The sequence below is a fragment of the Chrysemys picta genome, chromosome 24, assembly GCF_011386835.1.
Source record: "Chrysemys picta bellii isolate R12L10 chromosome 24, ASM1138683v2, whole genome shotgun sequence".
In the NCBI taxonomy this organism is placed as follows: domain Eukaryota; kingdom Metazoa; phylum Chordata; order Testudines; family Emydidae; genus Chrysemys; species Chrysemys picta.
Window position 1 is genome coordinate 5860155 of NC_088814.1, and position 21938 is coordinate 5882092.

Sequence of the window (21938 nt, forward strand, 5' to 3'; positions counted from 1 at the left end):
TACCCATCGGGGTTGAGATCGTTATTAGTGATACAGTAGCGGCTCGTGGCCACGTTATGCTACTACGCATAAGAGACAGTCACTGCCCTGAAGGGCTTAAAAATCTAAAAAAGACCCTCAGAGTGGGAAAACAGAAGCACCCAACAGGGAAGTGACATGCCCGAGGTCACATAGCAGAGCTGGGAATAGAACCCAGGCATCCTGGCTCCAGTCCCATGCCTTATCCGCTAAGGCCATGCTGTCTCTCCAATGGAAATGTTCTCTGGAGGTCACTTAACACTTGCACAAGCCATTCTTGGGCCTGCCCCCAGCGTGTGTAGACCGGGCATCTTGGCCAGCACCATACACGGCTAGAGACCCGTCCCGTGAATCCGGGAAAAGCAGTGCTGATTGCTCCCAAAGCCCCACCCTCTGCCAACCCCTCACACAACTTTGCCACCCCTCTCATGCTGAGTGGCTAAGGCTCCCCACCTGCTAATCTTGCACTGGGGCCCAATCAAACCAATGACAAGCCCTGCCACTCAGAATGGATAAGCTGCACTCACCTCGGGGCAGAAATTCCAAGTGGTACCTGCAAGACAAGAAAAGAGAACAGGCATAAACATACACTGCACCCCGTAATCTTTATAGTGATATTATTAGGATATGGTTTGGGCATAATTATGATGCATTTTATGCAAGTCAAGTCATGCGAGGTGCCATTGGAGAAGTTACAGTTTGCTGAATATGATTATCCTATTTGAATGCATGTACCGTTTTTGTATCTGAAGTTATGAATATTGACTATGTATCTGTATTTCAAATGTAGTTAAACCTGGGTAATGCCCACTAGACAAGATGCTGTCAGTCTAGATAGCTGATTGGGAAGGGCCTATTCAGGGCAATGAGCCATTAGGGAAAACAACAGGCCGAAGGAGAAGCTTTTCTCCCACCTGGTGAGCCTGCAGACAGACTGTGAGTGATGGCTGCTATGACTCTACGAGGACATGTGACTAGGCCACATAATGCTGGACTCCATCTTGGGATGTCAGTATTTTTCCACAGACCGGTCTGGGAACCAAGCTTTGGAACAAAGGGTTTCCGCCATATGCAAAAGCTATATAAGGGGGGGGAGTGACATCATCAGGGGTTCTTCACTCCCCACACAAGAAGACTCCCGGAAACACCTGAGGAACAAAGACTGAGGTGGGAGAAGTGCTGGACCCAGGCTAAAGGGATTTCTAGCCTGTGGATGAAACACCTGGGCATTTCAAGCTGTAAAGCATCGTGCCTTGAGAATCTACAAGTCTGCCTGTACCATCAGTTTGGATATGAATAGCAGGTTCTCACCCTATCTATTTAGTATATTCTGCTCAGTTTGTGTTTTTGTTTATTTGCTAGGTAATCCGCTTTGATCGGTTTGCTATCACTATGATCACATCACATCTATCTTTTGTAGCTAATAAACTTGTTTTTGTTTTAATCTAAACCAGTGAGCTTTGACTGGAGTGCTTGGGGGAAGTCTCTGCTTGGTTACCACACGTGTTCATTGTTCTCTTCACATTGAGGGAGAGTCGGACCGGGTATTAAACCCATATACTGGCCAGATTTGGCCAGGGCAGGACGGTACCGCTCTGGGGTCCCAGATGGTTAGAAAGCCTACAGCTGTGTGAATGCTGGTGAAAGTGTGGCTGGAGGGCTTTGCAGCTTGTCACGGCAGTACTGTGTGAGAGGGAGCCCAGGCTGGTGGGTCAGGGGGCTTAGTGGTACCCCAGTTACAGGTGGCACCCCGGGGGAAACCCGTCACAATACGTTATCATCTTAATTATTTGTTCCACTCTGGCGGGCAACAGACAGAGGGAAGAATAATGCCAGACACATGGTCAGGGATTCGGTAAGCGTCCAAAATGTGCTTCTTGCAAAGGATCCCTCAGGAGAAGCTAATTGGCTTTCTTGAGATTCCGTATCATGTAAAGACCCTGAGTCAAGGACGATTTGATTCCAGAAGCTCCTAAACCTTTTCATATTATGGATCATTTCTTAAAAGCCCAGAGACTTTTCCAGGATCTCTCCTGTCCCAGCCTCACAACCACCACCACCACCCCCCCACATCTCACACCTTCCTTGTTGTAACTACGGTGCTCGGTTACATGAACAAACTAATTTAAATGGGGGAACAGTAATAAGGAAATTAGATGAATAAACTCACGACAAAGCAGCCTCTTTTTGTACCGCCCCCATTTTGTACCTGTGTCGTTTATTCTGCCCCACCCTGCCCTAGACACAGGACTTCATATTTATTGAAACTAAATCTCTCCCTAATAAATCTGTTAGTCTTTAAGGTGCCACCAGACTCCTTGTTGTTTTTGTAGATACAGACTAACACGGCTACCCCCTGATACATAAATCTCTCCCGGCATCTGTAGCCCCAGTGCCATTGTGCAATGGACAGAAAGAGGATGGAATTCGACAAAAACGCATTTGCTGAAGCCTTATTATTTGCCCTTCTTTAGCACCGTCCAATCAAGCGCTACACAACTGTCAGGTTGTTAAAACACATCCCCCCCACAGCACTTCAGTTCTCTAATGCGGCCGTTCTCGGGGGTCGTTCACACGGCAAGTTACTGCGCCGTGAGCAAGGACAGGAACCAACAGCACATCCGCTGGCTGTGCGGGAACGTCCCAGGTGGACACTGCAGCAGCGCGGCAAAAGTTGCGGAGTGCGGCTTCGCCGACTCTCTGTCAGAGCACAGCACACTAGGATGCTCGCTACACCACAGCAGTGTCCACACAGCACGTTACTGCGCAGCAAGCTGGTGCGCTGGAGAGTCACAACTGGGCTTGCCACGCCAACAAGCCCTAATCTAACCGGGAACCCCTTTTTTGCCATGTAGTGGGGAGACCCCTCGCAGCGAGCAATGCAGGGAGAGCACAACTCCCGGGTCAAAAACCTTGCATTAGTGCAAGCACAGCTAGTATATATTTGGTCGTGCCACATTTATTACTTGTGATATAGTAGTGCCTAGAGCACCCAACAGAGATCAAGGCCCCAGTTGCGTTAGATCCTGCGCAGACATGTAGGGAGGAACCGTCCCTAAAGAGCTTACAATCCGAATAGACAAGACAGAAAAGGGAAAGGAGAGGAAATGGGTCCAGACTTGCAGGTCAGCAGCTGAACCCAGGTCTAAATTCCTGTGCCCCATGGACCGGTCATTGAAAAACACTGCACCAAGCCACTATCTTCATCTGCTTTGTCCCCCTTTCCTCCACGCTACAGGGGATGAATGCTCGGAGGAGCTTCCTTTTGGGTTGCTTAATAGAAGAACGTCACAGATAAAAATCTCAAAACACAGGGGACGTCTGCTGGCCCCACGCAAGGAGGCTCTTTGAAATAGCCCAACTTTGGAGGGAAAGCCACAGAATGACCTATTCACAGGCAGCTTGCCCACTCTAAAGGGCCGAGTCTATGGTTATCAATGGCAAGAATCCAGTATATCTAAATCCAATCCACTTGTTTCCTCATTAAAAGCTTTCATGAAGAAAATGATTTAACACAAACGTGCGAGCAACTGACGCAGATTAATTAGAAAATAATAACAGACTCCCGACGAAGGGCAGAATATTTATTTCAGTCCTTTGCTTTGGACAAAATGCATGTGCGGAAAAGGAAGAGATTGCATCTAGAACACCGACTGCAATATTTAATCAGTGATAAAAAGCTACTGTGTGTTATATTGGAAAAAGAGACCCAACCCTGCCTTACGTTCCCTGTCTCTAGTGTTTTATACGCTGGACGCTTTCGAAACTCTAGGGTGGGGTTCATTTTACCCACTTTCCATGTTTCGCTATGGAATCTCTTCACCTTACCCTATCTGAAGTCATATGCACCTGCTCCACCAACATTTCTGTGTCCCGACAAACTCAACCTCTTCTCCATCCCCTCCCTGGAATTTTTCTCAGTTGGGATGGTCCATATTTCACTTATAATGTCCTACCCTCAGGATTTCCTTTTCCTTAGTGCCACAGATTTAGAGACTACAGAAGAAACTCCTCATAGATACAAGTAATCAGAAAAGGAATTGTTGCTGTTAAACAATGCAAGGTCCTTATGTTCCCTTCCAGGCCGAAGCCTGTTTCCCCCACAGCTCTGTGGAACCCAGAAATGAAGGACCAAGCAAACAAATTAAAGCCAGTCTCCCACACGGCACAGTAGAGTACCCAACAGACCAGGAAAGCTCAGTTTTAGAGCGTGATGCACCTTGAGTTTTGACCATTTTAGGAGGAGCAGACAGAATTCCAATCACTCCTTTCATGTGAAATTCAAAAGCACAGTTGCAAATCACCATCACCAACAATTTGCAAACCACCATCACCTACACTTTGTCTTTCTGACTCAGACAAAAGGTACCTCTACCTGACCAGCCTAAAAGAAATAAGAACGGTGGCTCAGGGATCACTCTAATTAGACTTTTCTGCAAAATTTAATCTCAGGAAGGACTGAGGTCTTTAAGACTAGGAAGGACATCAGTGTCAGTTTTACAATACTCGTCACGTCTACAGCACCTTCTATGCTGAGGTCTGAAAGACTAACACTTCAACAAGCCACACAGCCAAGAAAAATAGGTCAGCATTATTATCCCGTTTGACAGACGGGAACCCATGGTGCAGAGAGGTGAAGTGACTTGCCCAAGGTCTCACAGCAAGTCAGTGGCGGAGGTCAGGAATAGAACACAGTCTTCCTGATCCCCATTCCTGTGCCTTAACTATCATTATTAAACATAGATTTCACAGAGCTTAAGGCCAGAAGTAGCCATTAGCTCATCTATTCTGACCTTCTGTCCATCACAGGCCTTTAAATTTCACCCAGATGCCCCCTCCTGCTGAACCTAATTACTTTAGTTAGATTAAAGCATTTCAGTCCTTGGGAGACTAAACTGTTGTGTGCCACAGACAAAGAAAAGAAGAGACCTGGGTGCCACCAACATCCGAGGTCCCTGCACTGGTAGGGGACTGAATAGGCAAAAGAGGCCCAGATGATCCTAGGAGATGATCCACGCCCATGCTGCAGAGGAATGCCGAAAAACCCCAAAGCCCCTGCCAATCTGACCTAGGGGCAAATTCCTCCCTGACCCCAAATGTGGCAGTCAGTCTGTCTGTGAGCAAGACAAACCAGCCTGGGATCTAAGAAAGAGAATTCTCTGGGCCATCTCAGAGCACTGCCCCACCCCACAGTGTTGGGTGTCCAACCTGATACTTCAGAGGTAGGCAAAAAACAAAACAACCCCCCGCCCAATTAATTAGATCAACTGTGTATTTGGGGGCGGGGGGAGCACCACATGGGAAGTCTTCCTGACCACTGCAGGCTGAAGCCCTGAAGCATAAGATTTGATTGGAATGTATTAAGATGGTGAATACGATGTTTACATTTTGGGAATACCTAGAGGCCAACTATGTCAGGTCTCCATTGTGCGAGGCACTCTACAAACACAGTAAGTGAAGGTCATTGTCTCAAAGAGTTTACACTCTAGAGAAAAAGACACAACAAGCAGATAGGACAAACCAACCAACCTGGGTAACAAATATAGGTGAGCAACTACAAGACCATCCTCTCCCCCCAAGAGTATCCCACAGCTCAGAATTTTCCCTCTCACGAGTCTCACTGTTGGGGTTTGCCTTTGCACACCATGACAATCTTGACCCTCGCTTTTCATCATGGCCCTCCCCTCATCCCCAAACTCTGTTATAGGACCATGTTGAAGTGGTCCACTCTGTCCTCTCAATTCTAGCTCCTCTCAGAGTGGAGACATTTTCATATCTCCGTTCGCCCGGCTCAGCATCCTCCCAGAGCAGAGAGATTTTTGTCTCCTGAGCAGCTAACGATTCCGAGACAAGGACGGAGGGGAAAAAAAAAAATCACTTTTTGTTTTGTGAACTTTTGTCTCTTGTGCTTGAGAGACTGTCCTAATCTCCCCTGAACATGTTTTAGTGATAACATTTACTGCACCAGGACCAAAACGATTTTCTGTCACTTTCAATTCCAGTTCAATAAACGTATCAGAGCTTTGTTTCTAACCTCTGTCATTTTTAATACAGTAAAATGGTTTTTAAAAATGTAAAATTGAGTTCCATTTCCTACTGGACCAGCAATCTTACGTTAGCTTCATTCTTATCAAATTTACAAAAAAAAAAATAAAAAAATTTTTTTTTTTTTTTTAATGTAAAGAAACAGTCGAAACCTCAAATCTCATTAGATCAATGCATGCTTTTAGTCTCACGCTTTGATCATTTTCACTCTAGAAAGAGTAAGTGCAGAAGAAAAGTTAGTTTCCTTTTTTTTAAAAAAGTCCAGGAGGAAAGACCTCTTGTGGTCTAGACACAGGACTGACAGTCAGAAGATCAAGGTTCCAATTCCTGACTCTGCCACAACTTCATGTGCGACTTCGAATAAGTTGCTTACTCTGCCTGGGTGAAATGAATCCTTGTGCCGACGGACAGCCCAGTGCCTAAGCCCCACTTAAATTCTCAAAAGCAGGCTTAAAGGGAGATTTAAGTGGTTAGCTTTGCTGACCCTCTGCACAGAGTTTCACCGCGTGTGAAATGCCTTTACTGGTGTTGGCAGAGCGCTTTGAGATCCCTGCATGGAAGCTTCTATAGAGGTGCTAACCGAATTCAAACGGTGATCACGGGTGTGGACCTTTCCATTCACGTGCGGAGTCATTTGAGAAATGGGACAATCTGGGAAAATCCCCTCCAAAATTTGCCTACTGACAACCCTGATGTCGAATACGGTCACCCCATTAGAAAGTACAACTGTAGGCCATGTGCAGTCTTCCCAAAGTGTACCCAGCGAACCAGAGCTAAGGGAGGAATTTAGCAAAGCAGTCAGGGAAATCATCTCCTGCCAGTCAGTGAAATACAATAGGAAAATGGAGCAAGAGGCCAGTTTTCATTTTTATTCTCAGGTGGGCTACTTCCATCAGCATTCCCAGGGCTTTAAAGTACCGTGTCAATAGGCAGCAAGTAGATCCACTTGCCTGGACCAGGAGACTGGTGGCCCTGGGAGACTAGCCACCAGGAAATTTCTTTAGCTGAAAATAATTATGTGGCAACAATTGATTCTTGCAAACAAAGCATTAACTTCAAAAATTCTAAGTGTTGGACTGGCCTTGTTACACCCTAACGACGTCCCCAACGGGATGCGTGAAGGACCAAGGGCCCAATCCGGATCTCAGACCACTGCAGCTGTACGAGGGAATTAACTCGCATTAAATCGCTCACCAGTGAGACATCAGAATCAGGCCCAAAGACTCAGCGGTAGCTGACAATCCCTAGGTTTCACAAGACATTCAACGTCATTTGTCCTTATGTGTCCCGTTACAGTAGTTTTATTTAGCATGGTTATTTTTGTCCCCATTTAACCATTCCACCTAGGCACTCTATATTTAGTTTAGCCATCAGCAGCGAGAGGGGTCCCCTAGGAAGGAGGAAAGATACTGCCCTGTACTGCTGAGCGCTCCAGCGGGGAAAGAAAAAAAAAAACGAAGCAGCAATCTACATTAGAGCGAGGGAAATAGACGAGGGGTAAGAAAGGGAAGAGAGTCACCAAATGATTTAGTGTCTGGGATGTAAAACAAACTACAAAAAAAAAAATTCTCTGTTACAAGGAGAACTTTGATGTGACATGTGAATCAAAGGTCTAACCCAGAGAAACATCTGATTTCCATTATAAAGCCAAGGAACTAGTGATGCACTGCTAAAATTTTAACACAGATCTCCCATGAACATTTCCTCCCCCCACTTAGCTTGCTATTTTCCACTTCCTTCCCCATATCTCATGGAATTGAAGGTCAGAAGGGACCACCAAGATCATCTAGTTTGACCTCCTGCACAACGCAGGCCACAGAACCTCACCCACCCACTCCTATAATAGGCCCATAACCTCTGGCTGAGTTACTGAGTTCCTCAGTATGACAAGGGATGGACCACTCGATAATTGCCCTGTTCTGTTCATTCCTACTGAAGGATCTGGCACTGGCCACTGTCAGAAAACAGGACATTGGGCTAGATGGACCATTGGTCTGACCCAGTCTGGCCATTCTTATGTTCTTAATCTTGATTTAACGACTTCAAGTTACAGAGAATCCACCATTTACTCTAGTTCAAACCAGCAAGTGACTCGCTGCGGAAGGTGGCTAAAAACACCCCAAGGTCACTGGCAATCTGGCCTGAGGGAAAACCCTAAACATAGCTATTATTTAAACCCTGAGCATGTGGCCGAGACCCAGCCAGACGCACCCAATCAGAAGTGCATGCATTGTACCAAAACAGGATTCTGCTAGTTTGTTCTATTTAAATAGAATCATAGAATATCAGGGTTGGAAGGGACCTCAGGAGGTATCTAGTCCAACCCCCTGCTCAAAGCAGGACCAATCCCCAGACAGATTTTTGCCCCAGATCCCTAAATGGCCCCCTCAAGGATTGAACTCACAACCCGGGGTTTAGCAGGCCAATGCTCAAACCAAATAAAAACATTCTCGCAACCATATAGCCAATGAGGTTATGCATTAAACGTATACATAAGCTGCACTTTACGGCAAACGTTTATACTTTGCTCCTGAAAGACATCATAGGGCCTGATTCGAATGTATTAACATTCCAGTAGCAACCTACAGGCCCTATGCCAGCCTGGAGCCCGATCAGATGTATATACGCAAAGAGGACGCACTCTAAATAGATACGATAAACAGAGTGGAAATGAAGCAGAGTTGTCTTTGTTTTGCAGATGGGAAACTGAATGACCAGATTTTCAAGACAGTTCAGCTCCCACATAGGTAGGCTTGGAAGAATTCATTTTTTAATCATCATTTCAACAGGTAAGAACAATGTTGTTGGTTTTTTAAATCCGTTTCAACATTCACAGGACGTCACAGAGGGGATCAGACAATTATTTAAGGACAGTCATTTTGAGATTCAACAAGTCACAGCGTTATGAGCGTTAAAACACAAGTTGTCAACATCACATGTCAAAACATGACGGACATAACCTTCAATCAAACTCTAATAAGTTCTCGAGCCGCTTTTTTGCCCATCTGTACATTCTGATTATCGAAAGAAATATTTCTGCGTCGCTGTGTGTGTGTGTGTGTGTGTGTGTGTGTATATACGGTGACATTCACTGATAATCTAATCCTGCTGATCTGATACATAAGCTCCTAATGCCATTTACCACCACCTAGGAGCCAGACCTGTTGCTGGCTGCTTCCGGGACACAGTGCAGTCCGGGGTGCCAGCTCAGGCAGGAAGCTGGCCTTAGCATCCCACTGCACCGCTGATTGGGAGCCACCCGAGGTAAGCCCACACCCTAATCCCCTGTCCCAGCCCTGAGCCCCCCCCCACAAACCCAGAGGCCCTTCCTGCACCCCAAACCCCTCATCCCCAACTCCGTTGGGTCACGGGCATCAACAATTTTCTTCAACTGGGTGACCAGAAAAAAATAGTTTGAAAGTCACTGATCTAGAGGATTTCAACAATAAAGCTCAAAGCCCTTCACAAAGGTCAGTATCATTAGCCCCACTTTACAGAAGGGGAAACAGGCAGAGAGGTGAAGTGACACGCCCAAGGCCATACAGCAGGTCAGTGGCAGAGCCAGGAATGGAATGCATTTTTCCAAAATCCAAACCCAGTGCCTTAATCACAGGACTAAACCTTACACTGGTGTAATGCCGTTGACCGAATGAGAGCTACTCCTGGCTCTCCCCAGTCGAGGCAAGATCAGAATCAGTCCTAAAATTACTGATCAGCACTGCAAGGTACGGCGCACCCTCCACCCCCGTTGTCTGCCACAGCTGATCCTGAGAGTTGCCGGACAAGACCCCTCTCCCCAGCTGACAGATCACAATCGCTAACGAATAAGTCAAATAGACAACAAAGCTGTTGGGCTAGATACAAAAATCATCAACTGAGATTCTGTGGCCTGCGTTGTGCAAAGGCTTTGTTTTGAGGATCATAATGCTCTCGGCTGGCCTTAAAAGGTCTATAAATATAAACCCCACTTTCCTCTCAGACTCATTTTCGGCAGGAACCATAAAATCCAGTCAGGTTACAATCAAATTTCCTGCATTTTCTTGTCCAATTAAGAACACTAACATCACCACAGATATTAAATAGATATTTCAAGGCTGAGTCTAATTTGTTTGGTGCACAATAGTTGTTGGGTTTTAATGTTGGGGGTGGTGGAAATCAATGCTGAACAAGATTTCAGAAAAGGGGGGGGGGAAGGAGGAATTTGGGAGCTCACCATTAGCCAGGTCAGCTTATGAACCATTTCAAATGCATTTCTCAGCTAAACGTTACAGAAGCGGCAGCAGCTCTGCAAAGACTCTGGTTACCCAGTCTCCATAATTTACAGGCCTCAGGTTTCAGATTAACAATGCATCCACGAGGAAATGGATGGGAAACAGGGGTAATTTTATCAGCTGGAATGGCAAATGATGCAAATTACTGAAAGGATCATAACCCGGAAGGCACCAAAGTGTGTTACTGGAAGAGTGCGGGGGTCCAAAGTCATCCCACGTATAAATCAATCAGGTTGCACCTGGTTTGAATTTGGCTCTGAGATGTTTGAACATGACGGAGCCATCCTCCATCCGTCTGCCCACGTACAGCACGGAATAGACTGCAGGATGCTCACAAATTAAAACAGAAACTCTGTATGGTATCAGACCCTTTGAAAATGTAAGGTTAGCATTAAAGTGGACACAGCACAATGGAAAGAATTCCTTTGCAAATGATTTTCCCCACCTCCACACAATGTGCCGAAATGACAGAGACGGTTTGCAAGGACAGAAAATGCAGGGCAAGAACTTTTTGATATTTATAGGGTGGCAAGAGACTTTTCAGGTACCTAGCGAGACAAATCCATATCCAGTGGTTAAAATGAACCTGAATCTCACGCTGAGCAAAATCCCACCACCAAGTGAAACGAATTTCACCCTCCTGAATCAGGGACAGACGAAAACCAGCGCTTGGGCTAATTAAAGACGATGTAGTGGGGCCAGTCCAGCCTTGAAGGGAATGTGCCGAGCTTGATTATCTGCCTGACGACCAGGTCACCTTCTTAAATTCCCTTTTATCTTGATATTGCATGTTATGCCGGATAACGAGCCTCATACTGGTGAAAATTACATAGAGGGCAGTTCCACTAATGAAGCAAAATTACCCTGAAATTGTAGCCTCCTGCCCTCTCATTTCAAAATTTTAAAACAAGATTGGAAATTAAGATAACAGATGCAGTTCATCTGCTTAGAAGTTTATTAAAAGCAGCGCCCACTAGCTCTGGCTACGGACCTTTGGAAGACTGTTATAAACACCTTTATAATCCGGCTAGAACAGTTTTCCTCAGATGGGGTCAAGTTCACCCCGCTGTAACTGAATGGACGTTACACAAGAAGCGAGACTTTGGCTACGGCCCTAGAATAGAGCAAGTGGGAAGTTTAAGACGACGTGCGAACAATTCGAAACCCATTGATGTAGTCGATGACAGATTTTTGACGAGGAATTATGTAAACGACACCATTAGAGATGCTGAAGCCCCAACACACAAAAACATATTGGGTCAAAATGTATCCCTTCTGTAATTCCACAGGGGACGTAGCCAGCCCATTTAAGCTTTGAAAAGCAGCCGGACACCAAATGCAGTAATTACTTTTCTTAAAGACTGTGCTAGCGAAAGTGCATTAATGCACTACTTGAAACCATCTAAGGGGTCAGATGTGCAAAGCTACATGACTGCATTGTACTGAAAAAGAAATACCGGCCTTAATGTATTTATTACACAACAGAACAAGCCTTTGTGATCGACACTGTAATCAGATCATTCAGAACGTGTATGATTATTACAGCAGTATCTAAGGGCCCTGATGATAGTTCTAGGCACTATACAAAAATACCCTTGTCTTAGAACCCGTGTTCTCTGACTCCCAGTTTAATGCCCTATCCACTGGTCTACACTGCCTCTCATGTACTTAAAAGTCTGGACTAATGACTTGTACCTTTGAATTCAGTTATAGATTCCGTGAAGAACCGGAGCTCATAGTTAAACCACTAGGAGTTCGGGGACACAGGAAGTCCACGACAGAACAATTTATTGAGAAGCCATATTTTTAAAGCTTCCAGGTATTTATATTTTAAGGCACACAAGATATTGCTGTCGGTAAAACATGTTCCAGGGAGGGTTTTTTTTTTTAAAAATCAGCTACCCCAGGCATCTGATGGGGAAAAATTTGCACACGAAAGCTTTTGAAAAAGTTTTCAAATGATTTTTTTTTTTAATTTGCATTGAGATTCAGCCACTCGGTAAAGTAGCTAAAAAAAATAATAATAAAGCGGCAAAATAAAACTATGAAAAACAAAGGAATTTTTGCAAAAAATAAATTGCGGTGAAAGTTTTCAAACCAGTTCTATCATGCAAAGGAAACTATAAAAAATTTAAATTAAATTACAACAAACAACAAAAGCAAAGTCCCTACAGTTGAACGTTAAAGGTGCCACTACATAGCATTTTGGGGCAATCCCCCAGCCCAGGCCAACAGATCGAGGTTAGCAGGCCAAACGGCTGTGTGGACAGTGCTTTGAAGTTGTGACTCACTGGGGCTGGAGCCCAGCCTCCTCCCTAGACTTCAGCCCAAGCTCCAGCACTGTCTATACAGCTATTTTTAGAGCGCTGGCACGAGACCCAAGTCTGTCGACCCAGACTGGGAGGCTCGCCCCAAAACGCTGTGGAGACAGGCCCTAAGGTTGAGATACAAAGCAGCAAAGACCATCCTTGAATCACCTCCTTAAACTAGGCTATCAAACCTCAAAGCAGTGCATGCAAAAGTTTCATCAGAGTGTCAAATGGCTGCATCTACACTGGATTGCCCCCTGACGGTATCAGAGCAATGCCAGGGGTGTTAGGTAAACCCAGGCAGCAGCATTAAACCCTCCTGGTTGCCTAACCCTTCTTAAGCAGGTCTAGACAGCATAGCAGTTAACATGCCAAAGGCCTCCAAGGGTATGTCTACAGTACAGCTGGGGGAGAGCCTCCCAGCCCAGGTAGACAGATTCGAGCTAGCGTGCTAACAACGACCAGTGTGGACGTTACGGCTCTGCTCCAGACTCCGGTTAGCCACCCGAGATCGGACCCAGGAGGGAGAGATAGCTCAGTGGTTTGAGCATTGGCCTGCTAAACCCAGGGTTGTGAGCTCAATCCTTGAGGGGGCCATTTAGGGATCTGGGGCAAAAATCTGTCTGGGGATTGGTCCTGCTTTGAGCAGGGGGTTGGACTAGATACCTCCTGAGGTCCCTTCCAACCCTGATATTCTATGTAAGGTATGCTCGAGAGGCTGTGCTACAGCCCAGCCTATCTACCAGGGCTGGAAGGTTTGCTCTCAGCTGCAGTGTAGACATACTCCAAGTGCCTCATCGATGCTAGAGCTTCCCCCTGGTGGTAGCAAGGCTGGAAAACAGGGCAATTCATTGGAGGACTAGCACGAATGGGTCCCAGGGCCACTGCAGGGTTTATGTAACCCACACACCTCCTGAATGTGGTGTTCTGTCCCATCTAGTGGCACCGAGACCACTTAGAGAGATTATGAGTTTGCTCTACAGCCTTGGCCTTGGCTTTTGGCTCATGCACTAAGCTCCAGAGGTCCCAGGTTCGATCCCACCCGTCGACGACGACCGGGGTCTGTCGGTATTACCCTTAGTCATGGCGGGACGGGTTAAAGGTAGCGTTGCAGCGTACATCTTGGATTTCCTTGTTTCTGAGAGTGTCGTGCTTAACATTATTTAACCCTTTCTCTCCATTTCTGTCTTGCTCTGCCTGGTTCGCCTTTAACATTATTCAATTTCACAGAGGAAAAACAGCCCAGAGTTAGTTTCCACTGGCTGCAAACCTCACTTTCAACAGTGAGTTTAGACGACTGACTGGCTCAGAAAGGACCACTGAGGAATTATTTATCCCCATTTTTAATAATCAATCTTATTTCCTGCCCCCACCCTAGAAATAAATGGTCTCCTTGCTGATAGATGACCTCACTTCGGCATTTAGACAGTTTTTTGGTTACTGTTCTTCCCAAAGGACCAGGGGAGGGTTGGGCTCCTGAGTGAAGTCATGTATCCAATTCTTCCCAGGTGTCGGACATCTGGTGCTAATCCTGCAAATGGCGCACCGAAACAGCCTAACCGAAGCCTGATGTTCTCAGCAAACAGCTTTGAAACAAACTCGCAGCGCCAACCAGTCCCCAAAACAAGAGGGTCTGACAACCTGAGGGGTTCCAGGAGGAAGAGCGTAACTTCTCTTCTCTTTTTCACAACAGCTGCTCTGCAAGCAGATTTTCACCACCGCCACTCAACACTTTGCTTCCCGGTCAATTAACTATTTGCCAACAACATCTACGACTAAAGGCGGTGATCCCAAAGCACTGGCAGAAGAACACACGGATACTCTAGGACAGGGGTTCTCAACTTTTTTCCTTTTGAGGCCTCCCCCAGCATGCTATAAAAACTCCCCGGCCCACCTGTGCCACAATAACTGTTTTTTCTGCATATAAAAGCCAGGGCCGGGGTTAGCAAGCAGGGCAGTTGCTCAGGGCCCCACGCCACAGGGGGCCCTGCAAAGCTAAGTTGCTCAGGCTTTGGCTTCAGCCCCTGGGTGGTGGAACTTGGAGCCCTGAGCTTCAGCCCCAGGCGGTGGGGCTTTGACTATTAGCGGTAAATATGCCCAATGGTCTGTGATGGGATGTTAGATGGGGTGGGATCTGAGTTACTACAGAGAATTCTTTCCTGGGTGTCTGGCTGGTCAGTCTTGCCCACATGCTCAGGGTTTAGGTGATCGCCATCTTTGGGGTCGGAAAGGAATTTTCCTCCAGGGCAGATTGGCAGAGGCCCTGGGGTTTTTCACCTTCCTCTGCAGCGTGGGGCACGGGTCACTTGCTGGTGGATTCTCTGCACCTTGAAGTCTTTAAACCATGATTTGAGGACTTCAATGGCTCAGACACAGGTTTGATACAGTAGTGGGTGGGTGAGAGAGATTCTGTGGCCTGCGTTGTGCAGGAGGTCAGATTAGATGATCATAATGGTCCCTTCTGATCTTAAAGTCTATGATTCTATGATTCTGCCCTGGGCCCCAGCAAGTCTAATGCCCCCCTGAAATCTGCTCGCGGCCCCCCAGGGGGTCCCGGACTCCTGGTTGAGAACCACCAGAAACCCTGGTTGAGAACCACCGCTCTAGGAGAGTGAAATTCATGGACTTTGTTCAAGGAGCTACTCATAGAAGATTGAGGACGACTAGAACTCAGCCCTCAGCCAGAACACAGGGCACGTTCCAGAAGACGTGCTACTCAGCTGCCAAGGTGGAGTAAGGATTGCTACACCTGCAAATCACGTGCACCTCATGGATCCATGACTCCGAGGACTCGGGCCCACATCCTTACAAAGGTAGTTAGGCGCCTAACTCCCACGGCAGTTCAGCACCTAAATACCTTTGAGTCCGCGAGCCTCTGGGGCTACACTCCTGCTTCTTCCCCAAGTCATTCTGCGGCTTTTGTCTTTGTGGGTTTTGTAAGCTGAAAATAGATACAGGAAAATGCGATTGTGAAACCAGAAAACACGGTCCGGCCAGGCCGCGTGTACATGTATCTGTGAGAGGCAGGAGCAGGAACCAAAGACCGCTTTCTTTTTTGTTATTGACTTCATTTCAACATGACCGTGTCCCTTTAAATAGCCAAATACAGTCTTAAGAATAAAACGGTGCAGGCCCCCACAACCAGTCAGACGGCAACAGCCCCTCCGCCACGGCCTAGAATCTTTTTCATCGCGCATTTCATCGCTGCTTCCCGGCTAATTACAGCATTCTTCTAGACATCCTCAACAGGCACCATAAGCGGACATAAAGCCCAGCATTGTGCATGTTAAAGTCAATGACAATCCTCTCACTGAGGACAATATTAGACCATTGGCAGGGCAGTGGAATAAAAACCTGAAGGCCAAGTTACAGGAACAGCTATTCAGCCCAGCTCAGAATAATCACACTGTCAGAGGCCCTTCCCTTCCAGGGATGTCTCCCCCAGCTCATGGTTAAGCAGGTGACTTATCTCCATTATAAATCTGCATAACAAAGTGCTACACCCAGCGTCATCTTTCATAATACAAAGAGGCGAAAAGCAGAAAGAAGGACGCCTGCGCCGAGGACCCAGATGCTTCCTGAACCCGACTGCAGATGACTTCCTGAATATGAACCACAAAAACCACAGTATGCTCCCCGAAGAGGCTAACCCGTGCCGTGCTCCGAGAACGAGATCTGTTAGATCCTTCAAAGAAGATGGTGGCTATTATTACAGTAAGCGGCTACCACAAATCCTTTTCTGAACACTTCAGGTTAGAACAGAGACATTCAAACATACTATTCTCCAATCATCAGCAAGCAAGAGAAGAACCACCAGAAAACCAACGCTGCATTGCAGCCTCTGCTCTGGGACGGATGCTTTCTCGCTTCTGGCTCCACACAAGCCCATTGCAAATAACTCCAGAGACCAGCTCCTCTTAAAGCCCTGGTCAGTTTTACATTGGTTTCAAAGGGAGCAGGAGTGGGCCCCACATGTTCTCCCATACATATGGAGAAGGAAACACCATGCATGTTCCCCGTTATATTGCAAAGGCTGCACCAGAGTCCTTAACATGTTGGTATGTTACTTTCTTCTAAACTCTACCACAAAGCACATTTCATGCTCTGTGCCTAGATTCTCTCTTCCCCTAATCCTACTTCCTTTATGTCCAGGTAGGGTAGCAAGCCACCTGCTTTGCTAAACAAGCAGAACAATCCAGCACTGCCAACTCTCACAATTTTATCGTGAGTCTCAAGCTATTTGGTATTTTTCAAACGTCAGGCCCCTGAAATTATATTATGCGAAAAATTCAGTTTTCATGAAAAAAAAAAACAAGTTTATTGCCTTGAGGGTTGCAAAGAGCTGCTCTGCCATGTGAAACTTCAAGACACTCACCTCAGAAGCCAAACAAAAAGACCCCAAGTTTGTTATTTTTTAAATCCCATCTTTTAAGCCAATCTCACAGGATTTTTTCCCCCTCCGGGGTGACACCTGACTCATGATTTCTGAATGCTTCGGTCGGTAATCCTGCCCAAATTGTCTCTTTCCCAGCAGGATGAATATCTGCTAACAGGGTGGGGGTGCGTCAGGTGAACACTGCCAGCCAGTTACACGGATAGGAGAAACAGGTAGCAACACGCCTTCTTTTCAAATATGGAGGGACATCATTTTCCACACCACCCCTCCGTTGTAGATGCTGTAGCCCCATTTTCTGAAGGCTCCTGCCTTCTCCCGCATTCAGCTGGCTTCAATTATTCAGGGCTACCCAGGCTGATAATTACACAGTCCCGAGTTGCTGAATAAAACTGATGCTTAATTAGCCAGCAGGAAAGATCGATTAAGATACAGCAGGGCATCTTGCAAAGTTCTTCAGCGGGACTGTGGGGAATAGAATCCGGCTGTGCCCTTCCAAAGGATAAAACATTGCGTCTCAGGGACTCGGCTGTAGTTTTATTTAAACCGGATGCTTAGACCGGTCACCCCCCGAAGTTTTATCATCAGATCTTAACTCCCCCAGTGCTACGGTTCACATCCTATAAAGACAGCACTATCGCCAAGTTCTGGAGCGTATCTCCAGCTGAAAACCATAGGCAGAACTCATCTATCTTAGCCCTCGCTGACTTTTCTCCATCTGTGCGATTGCAAGGGGAAGAATTTCCCCCAGCAAGTCAGCACTGGACACGTTTGTTTAAACCCCAAACAGAGTAATTCACTTCACACTTTGGCCCTGTGCCACATTCCTGAACCCAAGTATCCTCAAAGATTTGGGAATCCTGGAATCCAAATTCAGAGCTAGCCCTGAACTTTGCAGATGGTAACCCTTGTCTCTGTAAAAGGTCATAACCCAGGAATTAGACACCCCTAAGCACTAAGGCCTGGGCGCACACACACACAGGCTCACCAAATGAAATTAACAAAAGCAAGTATTTCTTCACACAATGCACAATCAGCCTGTGGAACTCCTTGCCAGAGGAGGTTGTGAAGGCCAAGACTCTAACAGGGTTCAAAAAAAGAGTTAGATAAATTCATGGAGGATAGGTCCATCAGTGACTATTAGCCGGGGGAGGGGGGGGAGGGCTGGTATCCCTAGCCTCTGTTTGCCAGAAGCTGAGAATGGGCAACAGAGGATGGATCACTTGGTGATTCCCTGTTCTGTTCATTCCCTCTGGGGCACCTGACATTGGCCACTGTCAGAAGACAGGATACTGGGCTAGATGGACCTTTGGTCTGACCCACTATGGCCGTTCTTATGTACACCTTTAGCAACAGGTCAGCAGGGTGGGTAGATGCTCACTCTTCCAATTTGGTATAAGGAAAAGCAACTTATTCACATGTATGAATATTCAGGCTTGTTTTCAAAACCTCCATGAAGGACAAATATTCATTGTACGATTTATTTCTGACACCAACAGTGTCCTAGGAAGGGCAGGGCGGTTTAGCGGATAGACTAGAGTTCAGGAGAGGTGGGTTCAATTCCTGACTTGCCCCGGATCATCCGGTGGCAGAGTCACTGCCCTCCCCGTGCCTCGGTTTCCCCACCTGTAAAATGTGGCTAATGCTGTTGACCTCCTGTATAAAGGACTTTGAGATCTACTGATTAAAAGAACTAGGTATCATTTTAGGAGCGGCGCAAACGCAAAACAAGGCATCATCCCTGCCCTAAAGAGGGGGAGGGATAGCTCAGTGGTTTGAGCATTGGCCTGCAAACCCAGGGTTGTGAGTTCAATCATTAAGGGGGCCATTGGGGGTGGGGGAGGGAATTTCAGGGACAGTACTTGGTCCTGCTAGTGAAGGAAGGGGGCTGGACTCAATGACCTTTCAAAGTCCCTTCCAGTTCTATGAGATAGGTATATCTCCATATATATAAAAGAGAATAAAATTAGTTGCAGTCTGAAAAATGCTGGCAGGAAGTCGCTCGCCTCATACACACCTTCTTGCAGAAAGTGCACAGCTTAAACGCCCAGGCAGCATTTGGCAATGCAATGCGCAGCGGACACCCATAGGTTCATGCAACTGCTCCTTCAGAGAGCAGGCTATGGCGGAGTCCAGACCCACGTAGGTATTGGGCACCTACCTCACTGATTTCAAATCAGTGAAAGTTCGGAGCCCAAATACCTTTTGTGGATCCGGGCCTACTTGCTCATTAGGCTAATGGCACTTTCGGAAGCACGCCTCAGAGCCCCGCTGTGGGTGCCCAACCAGTTCAACAAGACATGGGGCTACCCGTTGCAGTCCTGCTGCTTGGCGCCTGGAACCCTGCCATCAGAACGTAGTGCAGAAAACCACAAACCTGGTCTTAACTTGCCGGAAGCCGACCAGAATCGCCTCTCTCTGGTCTCTCGCTCTAGCGCTCAGGTTCTCATTCTGCAGCCCGTCCGCCAGGTAACCTTCAGTATCTGTTAGGGAAGAAAGTTACAACCGTCAGGAAACTACACAGGTGGTGGGCAAGAATTAGATTAGGAGGAAAACTGCTTTCAGGTAAGAAAAGTATGCATAATGGTCCACTGAAAGCATCTGGGAGCATGTGATCAAACAGCCTAAGCTAAAGACAGTTGATCTGAAGGCTCTTCTATTAGAGAGGGTCCGTAACTAGTAAAAACAATCACACCGGTGGGCGACACACTGAAGTTTTGCCTAAGGCAGGAGATGGTCTTGAGCAGCCTCTGGAACTAGGTTTGCATGGATATAAGCCGAGACAATTGTGGGGAAAAACCAGCAAGGAACCATGAAGAAACTCTACCAAAACAGAAGTGAAACAAGACAAGGATCAGCATAAAGAACAAAGGGCATGTCTACCAAAGTTGTGCACCGGCTAGCACAGGTAACCATAGCACAGTGTGGGCTCCAGCGTGGGTAGCATGGACCCTTCGTTCCCATTATTACCCACAGTAGCGGGATTCAAGTGAGCATGCTGGGTAGATATACCCAAAGTTACAACGTGAAATAGGGGGTGCGGGAGGGGATGAAAGAGCAAAAGCCACAATGGAAAGAAAAGTGCAGCAGGAAAAAAATAAAAGAATGGAAAATGGAGTAGGAAACTGAATACGAGCGTTTTGGACCCACTCCTCACAAAGGGTCCAGTTCTGTTCCTGTTGAAATCAACGGCGAAACACACCATCGAGGTCAATGAGAACAGGATTGGTCCCAAAGCAGAGCAGAGCATGAACAAGAAGAACGACCTTGTGGGCAACTGAACAGAGCTGAGGGAGAGAGATTCCAGAGCCCCAGTCTCCAAGCAGCCTGTCCACTGCTGGATATTGCAGGATTAAGGGAGGGTGTTAATAAACGCCCAGCACCAGGCCCCTAATCCAATTCTTGGCCACGCGTTTTCATGCCATGGACTGACCCAATGCCACACCCACTCCCTCAAGACGTTGTTCCTTTGGAAAAGGCCCCCACGTGTGGGATGCTGAGTCCCTCTGCATGGATTCAGCATTGGTTTTTTGCTTGACATTCATGTAAACTGCCCAGTCTTGGACCACATGGATCTCCAGGGGGTCTGGGTTTCAGCGGTAAACAGGCAGGAAGGAGGAGCTGCAGTGTCGTTCAGATTCAGACGCAAAACGCAGAGGCCGGGTAACCACCTACACTGAAATAAAGAGACAACCGTATGAAAAAACACAGAACCAAGCTGCTCTTTAAAGGGACAGGAGCGAGCGATGGGTTATTTGTGGTCCAGTCCAATATACATTTGTATCACAGCGTATGATCCTCTTCATAGTTATAGATGAAACACAAGAGGAACCGTATCCTTTGTTTATTTGACGTGGGACGGTAGGCACAAAAGATGGTTTAAAAGAAGGAATGAGCGTTAAACCTCAAACGACGTGCAGTTAGATGGGCTCACTTGCACTATTAGCCAAACTGCTTCATGTGAAACATTCCAATACCCAGCGAATTGTATGTTCTTGTTTCAGATGAGCTAGGACAACTCACCTGGGGGGGAAAAAAACATACTTTCACAAGCAAAAATTATCTGGGATAATACTTATTCCCACTGTTTTCTGATTTATGATCAAACATCTTCTATTTGCAGGGATATCGGCTCTCCTTCCAGAGAACTCGAAAATGAAGGATTGCTCCCAACACCCAGTTCTGATCTCGTGCCAATAGAATGCCACACGTTACAACGGAGTTGCTGCCAGTTTGTGCTGGCGAAGCAGAGATTAGAATCAATGCCACACTGATGTAAGTAGCCAGCGTATCGGCCTACACGAATTCTAGCATGCCCCTAACTGTGACGCTAATGAGAGTTTAATATCCTGCTTGCCGGGCTTCCAAATTTTTACACCGCTGCTACATGAAAGTTCGCCCCCCAAAAAGGAGTGCTTTCTCTTTAGTATACCCTAGGAGAGCACACGGCTCTTTAAAACATTAACTAAGTGCGTAGCATGTTCTCAAGTTCAAACTGGCATGAGAGGAATATCCTTTTCTGTCTCTCTTATCAACCTTAATTTCCTTCTCCATCTGCTCTGTGAGACATTCGAAGGCGCACTAGAAGAATGCTAAAGGGGCCAGAACTCTTTAGAATGGAAATCACAGTCTGGGGTGAAGCGGGTACCTACGTCTAGAGGAAGAGACTCTGGGCACATACCAGCAGCCAGAAGACCGGGTGCTACTCCTGCCTGACCTGTGAAGCAGCCAGCGAGCGGGACTGAGGAAGCCTGGGAATTGTACAAACACAATTTGTAAAAACAAGTGGTCTCGGCCCACATCACTTCTAGTTTCTGAAGCAGGGAGTTCCCTCCTGGGTTGGATTCCTTCAGCTGAAGCCATCCATTTCCAGTTGCCAACCAAAGTAATACTCAAGTTAAC

The 21938-nt window shown here is 46.7% G+C and overlaps 1 protein-coding gene across 4 annotated transcripts in view; it reads right to left on the reverse strand.

The window, feature by feature from the left end:
* The window catches only part of SKAP1 (src kinase associated phosphoprotein 1), a 232077-nt gene that overhangs the window by 203746 nt on the left and 6393 nt on the right, over nt 1-21938 (reverse strand). For all 4 annotated transcript variants that reach the window (XM_005301890.4, XM_042844521.2, XM_065577994.1 and 1 more), the window contains exons 2-3: nt 19414-19519; nt 546-571 (exon numbers count right to left, since the gene is read on the reverse strand). In XM_005301890.4, the coding sequence (XP_005301947.2) occupies nt 546-571; nt 19414-19519 (132 nt within the window). The remainder of the gene's footprint in view (nt 1-545; nt 572-19413; nt 19520-21938) is intronic.